Consider the following 20,247-nt stretch of genomic DNA (forward strand, 5'->3'; position numbering starts at 1 on the left):
GTCATTCCACTAAGGAAAATGTGTTCTATTTTGGTTTTATGTAATCCTCTCAGTACCAATAATGATAGAGATGCTCACTATGCAATTCAAATCATTCATCATTACAGCTTCCAGCTAATTATAATTGGCTAGTAAGGAAAAATAAGACCGTGCAGTGTTTTTGTTCAATTTAGCGGTATTAAAAGCATACTTCAGGAATTTGTCAGGACAACCATTCTGCTCTTTGTGCTATGCATTTGTAGACTGGCCTATCAGTCAATATTGTGATAGAGTGGAGTGGAAGCATACTGAAAAGCTGACAGATGTTGCAAGTGTTTAACACAGACAAAAATGCATAAGCATAAACAGGAATAATTAGCTACCGGTCAATTGATAATGAAAAAAGATGGCTTTAATTAACATTCTATTATTCAGAAAGACACATGCAATCATTACTCATAATATATTATTTCAATGTAGTAATGACATGTACAAAATTGGAGAGTTAAATATTGCTCTATTTTCCCACTGATGTATAATCTTGGGAAAAAAACAAATCATATTTTTTTTAATATATTCTTAGTGTAGCCTGCAAACATTTCCTCTACAGTGTTTGTAACATAGGTCCTAACTTATTAAAGGAGTTGTATATAAGTGCTGTGTTTGAAAGAATAAAAACCACCTGTGCCACAAGAACACACAGGTGTGTACATCGGCTAGTGTCTAGCCACCTGCCAGTTATAAATGTGAAAGCCTATGCATTTTTATGTGTGCAGAGATAGTTTGCACCAGACATTTGTAAATGTCTTACCAGTACAGATGGTGTGTGGTTGCTCCGAAATGATGTTCAAAAATGTTTGTAAATGTTTTATACACAGAAGAAATAGAGGTGTATCTTGCACATGCATATGCATTTTTGAAGAATATTTACTTTGATACAGTATATGCACATTTCATGACTTCTCTTTAATTGCCAGAATATGATACACTTCATGCTTGGTGGGCAGTTTGTCACAATCTTAACAGTTATTTATTTTTATTTTTTAAAACCCTAGTCAGTATGTTGTTGCTCTACCAGATTTTGACTCCTGAAACCTGCAGAGCACAATCCATATTTTTCATTCCATTCCTACAATGCATTCCAGTGTTGAGTCTGTGTAGACCAATTGGCCTCTCTTTACTTAAAGCGGTGGTTCACCCTCCTTAACATCATTATAGCATTACATTCGGCATCGTAGCGCGAGCTACAGTATGCCGGTCTTACATTTTTTATCCCCGTACTCACTGTGCTATTGATCATTGAAGATTCCGACTCCCGCGGGGAATGGGCGTGCCTATGGAGAGGGAGGATGATTGACGGCCGGCTCTGGCACGTCACGCTCCCCGAAGACAGCCGGAGTAGGTCTCGGCTCTTCACGGCGCCTGCGCACAGGCTATGCGCAGGCGCCGTGAAGAGCCAAGCCTATTTCGGCTATTTCCGGAGAAGCGTGACGTGCCAGGGCCGGCCGTCAATCACCTTCTCTCACCATAGGAACGCCCATTCCCCAGAATCTTCAATGTGGAATAGCACAGTGAGTACGGGGATAAAAAATGTAAGACCGGCATACTGTAGCTCGCGCTACGATGCCGAATGTAATGCTAGAATAATTTTTTTTTTTTTTTTTTTTTTAATAGGGTGAACCCCCGCTTTAACACTGCAGTGAGAGTTCTGAAGGTGTAATGCTCCTGTTGCTTTGACAGGTTGTTTGATTTGTTCTTCATAAAACTAAATTCATTTTGTTGGTATCTTCATTATGTTTTACAACAGTACAACGTAAAGTTGTTTTTGCACGAAGAGAGCATTATTATATACAGGCATACCCCGGTTTTAAGTACACAATTGGGTTTATTTACTAAAGCTGGAAAGTGCAAAATCAGGCTCACTTCTGCATAGAAACCAATGAGCTTCTATCCCCAGCTTGTTCAATTAAGACTGGTAATAAAACCTGGAAGCTCATTGGTTTTTATGCAGAAGTGAGCCTGATTTTTTGCTTTTCAGCTTTAGTAAATAAACCCAATTGTGTACTTAAAACCGGGGTATGCCTGTACTGCTTTACAAAGATCAATAGTGATAATCTGGCCAAAGCACAGTGGCATAAGTAAAGTAAACAGAATTTCCATTATTACCAAATAAAAATGGGCAAGAAATATATCACATAAAATGTAGGAACAACTGCAGTGACAGAAAACAAGTATTCGACATTGAGCTTATTGAAAGCAAAAAATCCTAAATGGCCTTTAATGCCAATTAGCTGGTTTTACCCACACACAGGTAGATACCATGGAGATTATTGATGTCCAAAGCAAATTCTGGCCTGCCCACATTGAGAGAGGGGATACAAAGGTTTTTGCTCTCCTTTCAAACTACCTCCAGCATGTGTCAGTGTATTTATTCCAGTCTTTAATGCTATAAGTCTCTTGTACCCACAATATATCCACTTTCTGAAATCAGATCTTGCAGAAGATATTAAGATGGCAGAAATAATACCATATTCTAAATAGAAATCTGATATGTTACAAGCTTCTAGACTATGCTAACAGACTTCCCAGACAATGGCGTAGCGTATGGGGGGGCAGGGGGTGCTGTAGCCCCGGGCGAAAAATTTAGGGGGGCGAAATTCCGTGCGGCTTGCCAATGCGTCCTAATTTTTATTTCCAGTTTCCCCCGATCTCTGTCCGCCATGTTTAATGTCCGGCGCCCTGTGATTGGGTGTATGGGGGTCATGTGCGGCTGGCCAGTCCGCGATCCGTACATGACCCCCATACACCCAATCAGAGTGCGCCGGGAAACATTGAACATGGCAGCGGGAGACAAGCACTGGAAAGGAACCCGCCGGCGCTGTCTCCTCCTCCGCCTGTCCCTGTGGTGCAGCGGGGCTCGGTGGAGATGGGACCGGCTGGAGCGTGGATGGCCTCGGGTGGATGACGCTGCCTGGCGGGGACTCTACACTCTAGATGGGACTCGGAGCATGGATGGAGGTGCCGTGCAGCGTCTAACATGGAGCGCGCTGCGGGTGGATGGCGCTGGCGGGGAGTCGGGACAGAGGTAAGGAGGACTCAGAGGATGGATTTGCACACAGCTGTGGGGAGGGGGGTGTGAGTAGTACAGGAAGTAGGACGCAGACTGTAGGTGTCGGGGGTCAGTGTATGTTTTGGGGGGTCAGTGTAGGTGTCGGGGGTCAGTGTAGGTGTTGGGGGTCAGTGTAGGTGTCGGGGGTCAGTGTAGGTGTCGGGGGTCAGTGTAGGTGTCGGGGGTCAGTGTAGGTGTCGGGGGTCAGTGTAGGTGTCGGGGGTCAGTGTATGTGTCGGGTAGGTGTCGGGGGTCAGTGTAGGTGTCGGGGGTCAGTGTATGTGTCGGGTAGGTGTCGGGGGTCAGTGTAGGTGTCGGGGGTCAGTGTATGTGTCGTGTAGGTGTCGGGGGTCAGTGTAGCTGTTGGGTAGGTGTCGGGGGTCAGTGTATGTGTCGGGGGTCAGTGTATGTGTCGGGGGTCAGTGTATGTGTCGGGTAGGTGTCGGGGGTCAGTGTATGTGTCGTGTAGGTGTCGGGGGTCAGTGTAGCTGTTGGGTAGGTGTCGGGGGTCAGTGTATGTGTCGGGGGTCAGTGTATGTGTCGGGTAGGTGTCGGGGGTCAGTGTAGGTGTCGGGGGTCAGTGTATGTGTCGGGTAGGTGTCGGGGGTCAGTGTAGGTGTCGGGGGTCAGTGTATGTGTCGGGTAGGTGTCGGGGGTCAGTGTAGCTGTTGGGTAGGTGTCGGGGGTCAGTGTATGTGTCGGGGGTCAGTGTATGTGTCGGGGGTCAGTGTATGTGTCGGGTAGGTGTCGGGGGTCAGTGTATGTGTCGTGTAGGTGTCGGGGGTCAGTGTAGCTGTTGGGTAGGTGTCGGGGGTCAGTGTATGTGTCGGGGGTCAGTGTATGTGTCGGGTAGGTGTCGGGGGTCAGTGTAGGTGTCGGGGGTCAGTGTATGTGTCGGGTAGGTGTCGGGGGTCAGTGTAGGTGTCGGGGGTCAGTGTATGTGTCGTGTAGGTGTCGGGGGTCAGTGTAGCTGTTGGGTAGGTGTCGGGGGTCAGTGTAGGTCACATATGTTCAAAAAATGGAAAGAGTGCAGTGCTTATGTGGTTAAAACCATGTGTGAAATAAATGTTATACCTTCAAATGTAAACAAATGATATGTGAAAAATGTATTAAAAGGAAAACTAATGCAGAGTCCAAAAAGAACACAACATAGTCCGTAAAGTGTTAATTCCAAAAGCAAATCCGTGAAGGGTTAACTCCCAAAAAGACACATTGCTTGCCAAGAAAGTGAAGATAGAGTTTGGTGAATAATAAGTCCCAAAATTCTCTGGCAATACCCTGGTTTATTTTGGGACTTATTACTAATAAACCAGGGTATTGCCAGAGAATTTTGGGACTTATTATTCACCAAACTCTATCTTCACTTTCTTGGCAAGCAATGTGTCTTTTTGGGAGTTAACCCTTCACGGATTTGCTTTTGGAATTAACACTTTACGGACTATGTTGTGTTCTTTTTGGACTCTGCATTAGTTTTCCTTTTAATACATTTTTCACATATCATTTGTTTACATTTGAAGGTATAACATTTATTTCACACATGGTTTTAACCACATAAGCACTGCACTCTTTCCATTTTTTGAGATCTATCCTAAGTTTTTTTTTTTTTTGTAGTGAACTTAAGTGCCAGCTGCTTTCCTATACACTTAATCATCATTTTTTTTTTATTATCTTCTTAAATTAGCGCAGCGTTTGCCTTAGGGCTTCTTTTTTTTCTAAGGTCAGGGTAAAGTGGTTCAGGGCAGGGGGGGTTGCCAACAATCCTTGCACCAGCCTTGGTGGTCAGTGTGTGGGTTAGTGGTCAGTGTATAGTGTAGTGGTCAGTGTATAGTGTAGTGGTCAGTGTGTGGGTTAGTGGTCCGTGTATAGTGTAGTGGTCAGTGTAGTGTGCAGTGTGGTGGTGTGTGGGTTAGTGTTCTGTGTATAGTGTAGTAGTCAGTGTGTGGGTCAGTGTATAGTGTAGTGGTCAGTGTATAGTGTAGTGGTCAGTGTATAGTGTAGTGGTCTGTGTATAGTGTAGTGGTCAGTGTATAGTGTAATGGTCAGTGTATAGTGTAGTGGTGTGTGGGTTAGTGGTCAGTGTATAGTGTAGTAGTCAGTGTGTGGGTCAGTGTATAGTGTAGTGGTCAGTGTATAGTGTAGTGGTCAGTGTATAGTGTAGTGGTCAGTGTATAGTGTAGTGGTCAGTGTATAGTGTAATGGTCAGTGTATAGTGTAGTGGTGTGTGGGTTAGTGGTCAGTGTATAGTGTAGTGGTCAGTGTGTGGGTTAGTGGTCAGTGTATAGTGTAGTGGTCAGTGTATAGTGTAATGGTCAGTGTATAGTGTAGTGGTGTGTGGGTTAGTGGTCAGTGTATAGTGTAGTGGTCAGTGTGTGGGTTAGTGGTCTGTGTATAGTGTAGTGTGCAGTGTATAGTGTAGTGGTCAGTGTGTGGGTTAGTGGTCCGTGTATAGTGTAGTGGTCAGTGTAGTGTGCAGTGTGGTGGTGTGTGGGTTAGTGTTCTGTGTATAGTGTAGTAGTCAGTGTGTGGGTCAGTGTATAGTGTAGTGGTCAGTGTATAGTGTAGTGGTCAGTGTATAGTGTAGTGGTCAGTGTATAGTGTAGTGGTCTGTGTATAGTGTAGTGGTCAGTGTATAGTGTAATGGTCAGTGTATAGTGTAGTGGTGTGTGGGTTAGTGGTCAGTGTATAGTGTAGTAGTCAGTGTGTGGGTCAGTGTATAGTGTAGTGGTCAGTGTATAGTGTAGTGGTCAGTGTATAGTGTAGTGGTCAGTGTATAGTGTAGTGGTCAGTGTATAGTGTAATGGTCAGTGTATAGTGTAGTGGTGTGTGGGTTAGTGGTCAGTGTATAGTGTAGTGGTCAGTGTGTGGGTTAGTGGTCAGTGTATAGTGTAGTGGTCAGTGTATAGTGTAATGGTCAGTGTATAGTGTAGTGGTGTGTGGGTTAGTGGTCAGTGTATAGTGTAGTGGTCAGTGTGTGGGTTAGTGGTCTGTGTATAGTGTAGTGTGCAGTGTATAGTGTAGTGGTCAGTGTGTGGGTTAGTGGTCCGTGTATAGTGTAGTGGTCAGTGTAGTGTGCAGTGTGGTGGTGTGTGGGTTAGTGTTCTGTGTATAGTGTAGTAGTCAGTGTGTGGGTCAGTGTATAGTGTAGTGGTCAGTGTATAGTGTAGTGGTCAGTGTATAGTGTAGTGGTCTGTGTATAGTGTAGTGGTCAGTGTATAGTGTAATGGTCAGTGTATAGTGTAGTGGTGTGTGGGTTAGTGGTCAGTGTATAGTGTAGTAGTCAGTGTGTGGGTCAGTGTATAGTGTAGTGGTCAGTGTATAGTGTAGTGGTCAGTGTATAGTGTAGTGGTCAGTGTATAGTGTAGTGGTCAGTGTATAGTGTAATGGTCAGTGTATAGTGTAGTGGTGTGTGGGTTAGTGGTCAGTGTATAGTGTAGTGGTCAGTGTGTGGGTTAGTGGTCAGTGTATAGTGTAGTGGTCAGTGTATAGTGTAATGGTCAGTGTATAGTGTAGTGGTGTGTGGGTTAGTGGTCAGTGTATAGTGTAGTGGTCAGTGTGTGGGTTAGTGGTCTGTGTATAGTGTAGTGTGCAGTGTATAGTGTAGTGGGCAGTGTGCAGTGTGGTGGTGTGTGGGTTAGTGTGCAGTGTGGTGGTGTGTGGGTTAGTGTTCTGTGTATAGTGTAGTAGTCAGTGTGTGGGTCAGTGTATAGTGTAGTGGTCAGTGTATAGTGTAGTGGTCAGTGTATAGTGTAATGGTCAGTGTATAGTGTAGTGGGCAGTGTGTGGTGGTCAGTGTATAGTGTAGTGGTCTGTGTATAGTGTAGTGTGCAGTGTATAGTGTAGTGGGCAGTGTGCAGTGTGGTGGTGTGTGGGTTAGTGGTCCGTGTATAGTGTAGTGGTCAGTGTGGTGGTGTGTGGGTTAGTGGTCAGTGTTTACTGCATACTTACTAGTGTAGTGGCCAATGTAGGAATCGGGTAGGTCAGTGCAGTGGACTCAGGGAGTGCAAAAAGTCCGCAGGTTAGGGGGGGGCGCAAATTTCTTGCCTTGCCCCGGGCGCTGACAACCCTAGCTACGCCACTGTTCCCAGAGCACATGCCATGACTCCAATAGAGTATGCAATTAGATTAAAAAAGGAACAAAACACACACACACTGTATACAGAGAGTGACAGATTTTTTTTGGAGAAGGTTGTGCATGTACGGGTCCGAATAATGGCTGCGGTCTAAACCGGCTCCATCACACCCACTGGCATAACAGCGCATAATTTAGCGCATCCCTACACCCTCCGAACCCACACATTCTGCAGAGCTGCTGAGGTGGATTGGGTTTCTCTAGTAAAGGCTCTAAAAGTCACATAGGAAAGTTTTAGAGGCAGGATATGTTAACCCGAGTCTCCCGCAAAGTGGGCGATGAGCCGCATCCCCTGAAAACTGCAGATAATGTATTCTTCAGCATAAGGCTTATTATTATTCCCCTGCATTACTAGATCAGTTTCAGTCCATATTGCAAACATTTCTGGACACTACTTCTAAACAAATAACTGATTGTTTGTCCAGGGAAATAAGGGGTCTAGGCAGTTGTCCATTTGGAAGAGAGAATGAATTATGTGGCTACAGTCTGGGTTGGACAGGCGGAAAACTTTGGCAGCCTAAAATCTGAAACCCAGGCATTAAATCACAAACTAGAGTATGCTGAGAACAAGGTCTGCAGGTCCAATTTACGATTTTAGGGCTTACCCGAATCCATCATAGACCTCCAGTCCACAATAACTGCTCTGTGCCAAGAACTGGCTCCTGAGATCCTGATTGATAGACCTGAACTCAAGAAAGTACACACAGAGGGCCAGATTCACAGACGACTTACGCCGACGTATCTATTGATACGCGGCGTAAGTTCTGAGATGCGCCGTCGTATCTATGCGCCCTATTCAGGGAACAAGATACGCCTGAATCTAGCCAAGATATGACCGACGTAAGTCTCCTACGCCGTCGTATCTTGGGTGCATATTTACGCTGGCCGCTAGGGGCACTTCCATTAATTTACGCATCGAATATGCAAATGACCTAGATACTTGCACCCGCTATGCCGTTTACGTAAGGCTTACGTCCGGCGTAAAGTTACCCCTGCTATATGAGGCACAGGTAATGCAAAGTATGGACGTCGGAACAAGCGTATGTTTTTATGTCGTTTACGTAAGTCGTACGTGAATGGGGCTGGGCGTAAGTGAGGTTTCACGTTGTATGCATTGTGACGTTGTATCGTAGGGATTCTTTGCAACGTGATTCTGAGCATGCACGCGCATGCGCCGTTCGTTCGGCCATGCATTCACATGGGGGTCACGATTCATTTCAATACAACACGCCCACTACCAGCCTACTTTGAATTACGTGGGCTTATGCCGGCCCATTTACGCTACGCTGCCGTAACTTAGGGAGCAAGTGCTTTGTGAATACAGTACTTGCCTCACTAAGTTACGTCGGCGTAGCACATATGAGATGCGCTACGCCCAACAAAAGATACGCCGCTGTATGTGAATCTGGCCCAGAATGTTAAAAAGTGATCAGACTGCCCCCCACATAAAATACATGTGGAATTTCATTATTTTTGCACTAAGGAACACCTATTGAAAGCCTCCAAGTGATGTGATATCTTAATCTTACAGGGACATCAATGCCAACGTTTTTTTGACCTTGCTTCTTCCACTATTCAAGAAGAGAAATAAAACCCTTGACCCACATATTCCAACAACACCAAAAAAAAAACACGATTAGGGCTTCCCCTTTAAACTGATGTTTATATACTAGGGAAAGCAATACGCCCCTACAAAACCTGATGATGCTTGAGATTGCCTTTACAACCTTGGCTCTTATACCAGAGGATCATGCAACAGACTCTTCTACATCTGCAGCAGAGCATCAGAATACTCCAAAATTCTTCTTCTAAAGAACAATACCTTGCCCGCAGCAGCTCGTTTTAAAAGGAGTCTACCCATTCCTCCCACTACTCCTGAGCCTGTCACCTTCCTGCAGCTGCCCTGTGATCACGTTTTGGTAGCATTCTGACTTTTTGGGTACATGGCTATCATGGGTCATTTCTCTGTACCAGTTTTGCAATAGACGATGCAGCCTGCTGTTTCTGTTCTCTATACATTCCAGTTTCAACATTACCAGTTTGTTTTTTCTACATTATTTTCGCATATGATGTTCTGCTATTTTTAACTAATCTTTTGATTTCCCTCCCTAATCTGATTGGTATTCTGAAGAAATGCTCTGCCTTCTCAGGACTTAGCACTAATGATTCTAATGCCGCATACACACGATCGGTTTGTCTGATGAAAACGGTCTGATGAACAGTTTTCATCAGACTAAACCAATCGTGTGTGGGCCCCATCGGTTATTTATCCATCGGTTAAAAAATTAGGAACTTGTTTTAAAATTATCTGATGGATAAAAAATCTATAGATTTTTGTTATATTGTTCCTTGTGAATTTTTTTATCAGTAATTTGCACCTATTTTTTTTTAGACACAGCAGATGTATTTATAATATTTATTTTTTAGCCTTGGCCATAACAAAGAAAATATTTAAAAAAACACTCTACATTTTCTCTAAATAAAGGATGCAGCAAAACATGTTTGCATAACATGTATTATTCATAGTTAGGGATGAGCTTCGAGTTCGAGTCGAACTCATGTTCGACTCGAACATTGCCTGTTCGCCTGTTCGGCGAACAACAAACAATTTGGGGTGTTCGTGGCAAATTTGAAAAGCCGCGGAACACCCTGTTAAAGTCTATGGGAGAAATCTAAAGTGCTAATTTTAAAGGCTAATATGCAAGTTATTGTCCTAAAAAGTGTTTGGGGACCCGGGTCCTGCCCCAGGGGACATGTATCAATGAATTTTTTTTTTAAAAACAGCCTTTTTTTGAGAGTAGTGAATTTAACAATGCTTAAAGTGAAACAATAAAAGTGAAATATTCCTTTAAAATTCGTACCTAGGGGGGCTGTAAAGTAAGCATGTGAAATAGCGTATGTTTCCCGTACTTAGAACTGTCTCTGCACAAAGTGTCATTTCTGAAAGAAAAAAAGTCATTTAAAACTGACTTGCGGCTATAATGAATTGTTGGCAATTCAGAGAGAATTCATTCATAAAAAAAAAAAAAAAAGCGTGGGGTCCCCCCAGATTCAATTACCAGGCCCTTCTGGTCTGGTATGGATATTAAGGGGAACCCCGCCGTCAATTAAAAAAAAAATTACGTGGGGTTCCCCCCAAGTATCCATTCCAAACCCTTCAGGTCTGGTGTGGATTTTAAGGGGAACTCAAATTTTAAAAAAAAATGGCGTGGAGTTCCCCCAAAAATCCACACCAGACCCCTTACCCGAGCACGCAACCTGGCCGGCCGCAGAAAAGAGGGGGGACGGGAGAGTGCCCCCCTTCTGAACCGTATCAGGCCACATGCCCTCAACATGGGGAGGATGTCCCCATGTTGATGGGGACAAGGGCCTCATCCCCACAACCCTTGCCCGGTGGTTGTGGGGGTCTGCGGGTGGGGGGCTTATCAGAATCTGGAAGACCCCTTTAACAAAGGGGACCCCCAGATCCTGCCCCCCCCTATGTGAATTGGTAATGGGGTACATTGTACCCCTACCATTTCACGAAGGAAGTGTAAATAGTTGTAAAAAAACACAGACACCATGGAAAAAAGTCCGTTATTAAAAAAGAAAAAAAATCCAGCGGTGGTAATCCACTCTCGGTCCCGGCTCCCCGCTCCAACGTTGTCGGTATCCAGCAGCGGGTGATCTCCTCTCCAGCGATGAGAAGATCATCCGGGATCCAGAGCGCAGCATCGCCGGCCACCTGTCTCCACCGGAGACAGCCCGGCGAATGACGCTGCTGGAGCTAGTGACATTTCTTATATAGGTGAGGCGGGGCCACCCGTCACGTGACCCCGTCCCCCTCTGACGCACCCTCTGCTACGTCACTGGGGAAGCCCAGGCTTCCCCCTTGTGTCAGAGGGGCGGGGTTACGTTACGGTGGCCCCGCCTCACCTATATAAGAATATAAGAAATGTCACTAGCTCCAGCAGCGTCATTCGCTGGGCTGTCTCCGGTGGAGACAGGCGGGGCGGCGATGCTGCGCTCTTGATCCCAGATGATCTTCTCATCGCTGGACTGGAGAGGAGATCACCCGTCGCTGTATACCGACAACGTTAACTTTCTGCTGGGCTCAGACTATGCAAACATTAGGTGAAGTAAATTTTAGTTATTGCATTTATTGAAAAAAAAATCGGTAAAAATTCTTATGCTTCGGTTATGAACTTGAAAGTAATGATCAAATAGTGAACCAATGCTAATCAGAGAAATCAACAAGCTGGCTTGCCAAAGATAGCAATAAATGAAAGCCGGGCACCTGGTACACCTCCCAAGTTCCTGACTACACAACAGCTAAATTAAAATAAAAAAAGACAACAAAAGCCCAGCCAAATGAAACCGGAATAATGCGGCCTGCCATTGCATGGTGAGTTAAATATACTGGTAGTCATTGTGACAGACTCAGATTCTCCTATGTTTAGGGTCACCTTATGTCCAATAGGGCCATAGGGTGACTAAGAAATTATATCATAAATTCTATGAGATGGGACATTACTGATACTGATAGTTCATATTCCAGGATGTCTTGAGACATAGTACAGGTGATTCCATGTGGACCAGAGTGACTCATTCCTCTGTGTAACAGACTGTTGAAATGTTAATGTCCCACCTCCAGCCATCTCTCTATTCTTTGTGCTAATTGCCTCTATTGTGTGTGTGAAGATGTCCTGTGTTTACGCTTAAGAGATTGTGTATTGTACAGCAGATGAATGAAGAGTCGGGGTGTCTAGTCACCTCGTCTGGCTAAATGATTAGATAAATTAGCTCATGTTAATTATTGTTCTGGCCACCTCCACTTTACTGTATAAAAGATTGTGTTCTTGTTCCTATTAAAGACTCCATACTTAGCACACATACAAGTCTCGTCTCGTTGTGTGTTCCAAGGCAGCTAAAATATCTGGTATCTATGTCGAGACTATGGGAAGCAGTATCTGACGGAAGCATTCGGTCTGGATGCGGGGACCTTCTGTGACAGTCATATAATAGATCTGTTACCCATGTTGATTAGAAAATGACTATGCACCTTATTAACTGAAAGAGTAAGGGGCACAAATAATCAGCTTAGGTTAGGGGATAATAAATATCTAGGCTGACTGTAGTCACATGCTAGTCATACTACTAAATTTGCCTGAAGACACTGTTATGCTCTTTATCCCCTCACCTAATAAGTCCATAACTTTGTAGCTACAGGCACTGCAAAGCAATCCATCCTCAAAGTTCACAACGTTTCTCAACAGCCCATCTCTCCCTGCTCCCTCTCACAGCAGTGACTTGGCAGCATTTCATCATTCTAATGAAAACATGGTGGAGGTATTTCTCAGGGATGCAAAGCTGTCAAGCACCTTATGTTTATTCTGTCTTATCTTGAGGATGAGGGATGGCTTTTCTTTTTTTAAATCTCAATTACAGCTTGTTATGAATTTCTAATACCTAAAATATCCAGAGTTGGTCACATGTTCATTTTACACTGTGGAGATTGGATAATTTTCTCAAAACTCATGGTTGCCCAAGAGTTTTTGTTTTAGACCAAATTTGTTTACATTTGGAAGCTGTTCAACTTGAAAGTCCTTTTTTTCAGTAAAGTTAGCTTTCTAACTATGTAGGAGAAGGTGAGATGTGCATCCTTGTTTGTCCTTGCCTTTAGTGAAAGTAAGTCTGAACATGCACACTAGACAAGTTGCTCTGTTCATTTTGTCATCACTTGTCCTCTCTTCATCATTACCTTTGAAGATCATGACAAAATTGCTTTCCAGAGCTAAACAATGCACACTTTTTTTAACAGCAACAAAGGATTTATGATTTTGTAGTTTAGGATTGTGAATGTGAGTAGGACTGATCACAAAGAGCAGAATGGGTTTGTAGTTATTGATTACACTATACTTTTCCCACAAAAGATAAGGATGTTGTCTGATAAACCAAAGTTTTCAAGTGTGTGCTTGTATTGGCAAAGCTTAATAGTGGTGGATATGTTGTTCAGTGATGTAAAGAAAAATGTCAAACTGGAAATCCCCCACAATATCATATTAGTTCTGAAATTCCACAACAGAATATTCCCTGCAGCCTGTCAAGTTTCAAAGCAGTCCTTCTGGATAATTCTGAGTTATTGGTCAAAAATTGCACCACCCTCTCATGATTCTTCATCATTACCCATAATTTGTTCCCATGTCCTATCTTCAACTACATCACCATCATCATTTGACCTAGAAATGTTAGAAGTAGTTTTACTACAGATGCTGTATATATATTTTCCCCTACTCTGTGGTAAAGCCATTTATATGTCTTTTATTCCTTCTTGGTATTCTGTATTCTGTTCACCAACTAAATTATCCACAAACTGGAAGCAGCTGTTATTATGACACACTGATTATTGGTGATACTGGCACAAAAAAGAAGAGGCTGAGTAGTAGTTGGAGAATTTAGGAGTATGCCAACTCAAATGTAACTTCAACATATGTTGTTTATCACCATGATCTCCCTCCTGAAACTGGGAATAACCATTTAGGTAACCAGATAAAAAGTCATATGCGCTTAGTTTGTATTGTTAAGCCTGCTAACACTTTGTTTGCTAATGATCATGTTACTTTCCCTTTTGCCCTTTGTTGCCTAATGTTGCATAAATCAAATTGATGTTCCACTACTGTGTACAACCAGATTTTTACATTTAGTGACACAAAATTAGCGGGCTTTCTGCAACATTTAAAAAATTCTGTCTGGTGCTGTTGCCACAATTCAACACAATATGACAGATTCGTATGGAGATGCAAAAAAAATTCAAACGTCAAAAAAACTTTTTAAAATAATCTTACTAAATGTTCAGAGTCAATGTAACTGTGACAAGTTTAATACACCAAAAGTCAGCTTCCAACAATGGTCTGCAAATTTTACACAATGAAACAATGGTAACTGTGTAAAACAACACTTCAGGTTTCCAATTGGACACAAAATTATGAAAATTAAACCTGCAACAATTATGTTGTATCACTTTATACACTAGGGTGCTATTTGGCTTGGTAATTTTATACAAATGAATACAATATATGGTATATGTTTATTACATTTGCAAGTATGGTGAGTATGCTTGCTGACCTAATATAAAAACAAATTCTGTTTTCAACATTGGTTTGGCACTAACTTATAGTTCTATATATGGACTGTTACTTTTGTGATCATTATTCACAAAAACATTACAATATTTCTAAACATCACTGTACATTTAACTATTACACACATTTTATACTGAGTTCTTAGCAAACAGTCACGCGGATCTATAAAACAATTTTCCACAGTAATCTTCTGCTGTCTGCTTGTAACACCTGGTCATGCTGTTTACCTCTTTCATTCCATTGTCTAACATGTTAACCCTTGTACTTTTCATCCTAGCTGTGCATTCATTTAATACCCTTTTCACACCCCTAAAATGTACCCACCTAAAAATGTTGATGCACTTGAAAAATAACATAACTTGAAAAATGACACTGAATGAATCAGCTCTGTGTCATCTGCATTTTACAAACATTAAGCTGCTGCAAATAGTGAGTGTAGCCAGAATGTGGGAAATGCGGCAGGTTACTGAATAAGATTGTATTTACCCAGCAGTATAATAGAACTTTCCTAGAAAAACCATGCATCAGCCTAATAGCATCTTCAAACATTCCCATATTACCCCAGCAGTATATAACCCCCCACACACAGTATAGTATTTTAACTCAACGGGACTATATCTCATGTGTATCCCGATCATATATAAAATTACTAATCCTTGCCAGAGGACTTTGAAAGCTGTACCTTTCTATCTTACAACCCCACTTGAAAGCAAGCAAGTGTAAATCTCCTTCAAGGGGACACAGACAGCAATAAAATCTTGACAGAGATTATAAACTGTGCCTATCATTTCAGTGCAATTGTTTTTATTGGTGCTTTTGCTTCAAGGATTTCCCTTAAATTAGTTTTTAGGGGGACCACCATCGAATAGACAGTAATGCCCTGTCCACGCGATCCGAAAATCGTACAAAAAATGCCGCTTTCGAAGCGATCGTACGATAATCGGATTGTTAGTACAGAGCTTTCGAGAGCCGATCATGACAGTTCATACGATATTATTCTATCGGACATGCACGGATTTTTTTTTCGTATGATGCCAGATCGTACGATTTTCGTTTAATCAGTACAGTTGTCGTTCGAAAATGCAATACAAATGCATTACAACACATTACATCACTTCCGAATTTTTATTCTGTCGTACGAGAATTTTTGTGACTTTAGTAAACCCATCAGATTTGACGTGAGATTAGCAGCATGCAAAAAAAACGGACGATCATCTGATAATCTCATCGTGTGTACGGAGCATAAGTGTGAAGATTTTTCTTTTCTTTTTATTTCTGTCAGACACTTATCAAATAAACAGGAGGAGGCTTTCCCACTTCCTGCTTCTCTTTGAAACGTGACAGTTTTCCCTTTACACAGACAACTAACATTGAAACCCTTCCCCATTCAATAAAAATATGAAATATGTTATTTTATAAATATACATATAAGAAAGGATGAGCTGGATTTTAATTCACTTCAATTTACTTCAGCAGTAAGTATGTAACCAGAGAAGTTAGGACTCTTGACCAATGTATAACAGTAACAAGAATATCTTAAACCATAAAAAAAAAAAGCCAACAGTGGAAATTTCTATATTGAAAACTTCTTATTTAGCCGTTTGATGTCATCTATGGGTCAAAAAAACATTTCCATGTTTCTAGTTTTTATAATTAAAGTCAATGGGGTTGATTTACTAAAAATGGAGAGTAAAAAATCCGCTGCAGCTCTACATAGAAACCAATCAGCTTCCAGGTTTTTTGTCAAAGCTTAATTGAACAAGTTGAATTTAGAAGCCATGCACAAACCAGGTTTTACACTCTCCAGTTTTAGTAAATCAGCCCCAATGTGTGCATAACAAACCAAGCTTTCACAGAAATGTAATTACCATTAAAGTGCATGTCAACTCTAAAATGATGGCTTATCGATCACTTTCATGATTAGAAACCAGAATTAAAAGAGAGGATTGTTTTTTGTTTTTTTCCAACAGGGACAAATGCAGCACTAAAAAGGGGGTTTTAATCATTACAAGATTATTTTACATACATTTTGAAGAAGAACATCATATTTATCCAAAACATAATACACATTTGAGCTGGAAGGAAGTTTGGGACTTTAAATGAAACATGCACCTAAAGGACCATGTACCAACAGTTTATATATCTTATTAATTTCAGATACACATTAGCATCAGCTCCTGAAGAGTGCAGAGTTGCAAGAAACGCATCGAGCTATTCCGATGCTATTATCATGTACTACATGGGATCATCTTACTATTTTTAAATGTATTATGCTGTACCAATCATGACATGTATATGGTTAACATGTTATGTATGGATTAATCTGCCTGACTTTTTTATACTATTACCAAGTATTGTAATGCTTTTATGCTACAATGTATTACATGTATATAGATGAAATACATATTATTATTATGTATTACTGTCCTGTGTGATGAGTATAGAGATTCAGCTAGTACAGTTGTAATATGCATCCTATTGGTCAGACACCCATTGTCCGTTATCACTCTTTTAGGTGCATGTTTCATTTAAAGTCCCAACCTTCCTTCCAGCCTAAATGCTATACAGGGATGGAGACACTGGACGTACAAGTCCTATGCCTTATATAAAGTCCCAAATTCCCCTATCTCTTCCCCCCTCCCTTCATGTATAATACACATTTGCTTGACCACGGGGTGAAAGAAGGTAGTTTGCAAATGCCAGCATCCCGGTATCTCTAGGACATGTTTCTTCTATTGGTGGTGCAACACATTCAGTGTGCAATTGCCCCAAGCATTTTCACAGCTGTCACAGATAATCACTATAATTTGTTTAAGATGTCTACTTTCTGTAATGGATATTATAAGGTATTTATCGTGAAAAACCCCATTCATTAAAATACCACATTATGTACACTAGATGGAGCTGACAAACATAGGAAGTAAACATATTACACAAATTATGGAAATTATTTGTGTGATTTGCACAGTAATTCTTTTTTTATAAATGTACTTTCAAGTATTTTTATACAGAGGCTTGTAATTACAGTGGGATTTTGTGAGGGGGGACATTTTAGATACACACACCACTTCATGGAGCTCTTTTTTTAATCATGGAACTTTTTTTTCACAAAATAGATCATATAATCGCATAATCCTTACCTCCATCGCCTGAGCCCGAGCCTCCCTCTGAAATGAAAGGAAAAAAATTAGAGAACGATTTTGACAGAATATGTACGATCAAGTAAAGGATTCATCGTTCAAAACACATTACAAACAAGAAAAGCAGTTACACAACTTTCTAATCTATTGTTTGTTCATTTTCATTTAACTTTTCATAACCCAAAGTATTTACTTTCTTGACATATATTTTTAGTTTTTCACCAATATGAATTTTCTTATTAAAAAATGGACCTTAAAAACCAACAGCAAATGCCGCTACATGCAACTACAGAGCAAAGACAATGTTAAATTACCTAAAGGGCCCATATATACTTACTGTTCTGTTTCAGTGCCTTAAATGTGTTAACACTCATTATTCATAATGCATTGAATTAAGGCAGCCCATTCATTATGGAAGGATTGGAAATGCACCACAATGGATGAAAAAAAATACATGACCCTTTCTCAAAAATGCAGTGCACCATATGTTGGCTCTAAAATACATGTGTGTTTGGGTGCCATGCACAAGTGTGAATGGGTCCAAAAGCTTGCCAAGAGCTTTTGTAGTGCAACTTACATAATGTTCAAAGAAATGGCAAATGTGTTGAATATTTCAGTTAGAGCTGCGTTCACACACAGCAACCAACCTCCCATTTTATTAAAAGTTCCAGGCACAGTTAATAGTCATCATATCCCTCCAAAAACTTTGCAGTATGTGGGACAGTCCTAGATGGTGTCCACATTTGTGTATCCTATGTTGTTGTTACTTTCCCTGCAGTGTCCCATAAAATACCTGATGACCACTGGTTCAAGTAGCACTTGGAATTATTTTGAAATTAGGAAGAAGTACAAGTACTCGCGCAAATGCTCAGTGTCGGTCCCGATACCCAGGGCCGTCTTAATAGCATCATGGGTCCCTGGGCAAAGTAATGCTCTGGGGCCCCTACAATGATGACAGTGCAGGTAAACAGACATCAAGTAGGTAGGAGGCAGACTGCCTCCCCTGTGTATCTATCACTCTCAGTGCTATCATGGGGCCCCCCAATTTCGGGGCAGGGTGGGCTCAAGGACCAGCTGCTTTGGGCAAAGTGCAGGGGCCCCCCATGCAGCTGGGGCCCCTGGGCAGTGCCCAGGTTTGCCCTCTCATTAAGACAGCCCTGCTGATACCGATACTAGTATCGGTATCGGGACAACCCTAATATATAGCACCTCTTTTCTTGTGCCATCACAGGCTTGTTTATACTCAATAAAAGAACAGCAGAGGGTGCTTCTAAGTGCAGTAAAAAATGTATGTAAAAACAACAATTGTCAGCTTACATTTCATAACAAGTCAGTCCCGGTTTACACTGGTGCGCTGTGCAAATCACATACGATGTGATTTCAGTCATACACATAGTATGGCTGAATTTGCATTGCACTCGGACCAAACTCTCTCTGGACCCTTTTTTGGTCCGCACCAGAATCCAATCGCACAGGTGGTCACACCAATGCAACCCGATTATTGTTCAAACTGACAGTTCGCACTGCGATATGCGAACTGATCTGAAAGGTGTCGTTAACTTTCTATTGACACTCCCAGCAGTTCGCATAGTGCAGTGTGAACTGCCTTGTGTGTCAGGTGTGATGCAGGGATTCGCTGGGTTCCTGCATCGCACTAGTGTGAACCCAGCCTAAAGTGCTTGTCATAATGAATTAATGCACTGGGGGCTGTCATCCCAAGCACAATAGCACATAGCAGAGGAAATCTAGCCCAGAGAATTTGTGCTACCAGCAGCCAGAAAATACTTAGGGAGCCATGTGCACAGACAGCAAGAGGAATGTCCTGTGTGATGTCAGACACTGGTGGGCATGGAGGAGATATGGCTACAAGTTTTGAGGCTGCTCTACCTCTTTCACAAGCCTATGTTACTGTTAGAGCAGTTTATATACTCAGTGGATGGGATTGCCAGATGGGACCACAAGGCATAGCATGCCTAATAAGTGATATAAACAAGACCAAGGAAAAATCCAAGCTTTACTCACCGGCCAGCCCTAAAGACAGATTTGACTCAATTGCGGATGCCTTGAGGACAGGTAAGTGTGTTTTATTTTCTATCTGGTGTGTAGCATGTGTGGGGGTGGAAGGGAACATGTGACAAGTGTGTGGATCCTCCAACATGTGAATGTTTGTGTCATCCACAGATGTGCAGGAGGGTGCTGGGCCATCTGGCCAGTCCACACCATCCCCTGGACATGAGTCTGAGGCAGACCACCTGGCAAGCCAGGAGTCCTCTGTGGAAGGGAGTGGCCACACCTCTCCTCAGGAGGTGGTTGAGGAGGAGGAGGTGATGAGTGGGAATGAGGTGAGGCTCCATTTGGAGGAGTCTTCCCCTGTGGCTGGGACCAGTCAACCCACCATTAGTGGTAGCCCCTCCTGCTCCTCCCCCAACAGGGCTTCCCCCCAAGGGTCTCCCCTTCTCCCAGGCCCCAAGCCACTTCAGGACCCAGGAAGGTGGCTAGGAAGACAAGGGGGTGTCAGATGTTATCCCTGACCACCTCAGGAGGGACCAGGCCCGCCAGACCCGCCATCTGGCTGAGGTTGCCCAGAGTATGGACCACATGGCCCAAAACATGGCCTCCGTGAAGGAAGCTGTGGAGGAGTTGGGCTGCAACTTCTCAGCTGTGGTCACCTGCCTGGCTGATCTGCAGACCACCATAGCAGGCCTGGGTGAGGAGTTCCACGCCCTGACAGAGGCTGTCAGGGACAACACGGCAGCCTTCCAGGCGGGG

General features: G+C 42.6%; 1 protein-coding gene across 2 annotated transcripts in view; it reads right to left on the reverse strand.

The window, feature by feature from the left end:
• The window catches only part of TMEFF2 (transmembrane protein with EGF like and two follistatin like domains 2), a 909,969-nt gene that overhangs the window by 678,214 nt on the left and 211,508 nt on the right, over positions 1-20,247 (reverse strand). For both annotated transcript variants that reach the window (XM_040357082.1, XM_040357081.1), the window contains exon 4: positions 17,479-17,505. In XM_040357082.1, the coding sequence (XP_040213016.1) occupies positions 17,479-17,505 (27 nt within the window). The remainder of the gene's footprint in view (positions 1-17,478; positions 17,506-20,247) is intronic.

This window comes from Rana temporaria, chromosome 6 (assembly GCF_905171775.1).
Source record: "Rana temporaria chromosome 6, aRanTem1.1, whole genome shotgun sequence".
Lineage (NCBI taxonomy): Eukaryota > Metazoa > Chordata > Amphibia > Anura > Ranidae > Rana > Rana temporaria.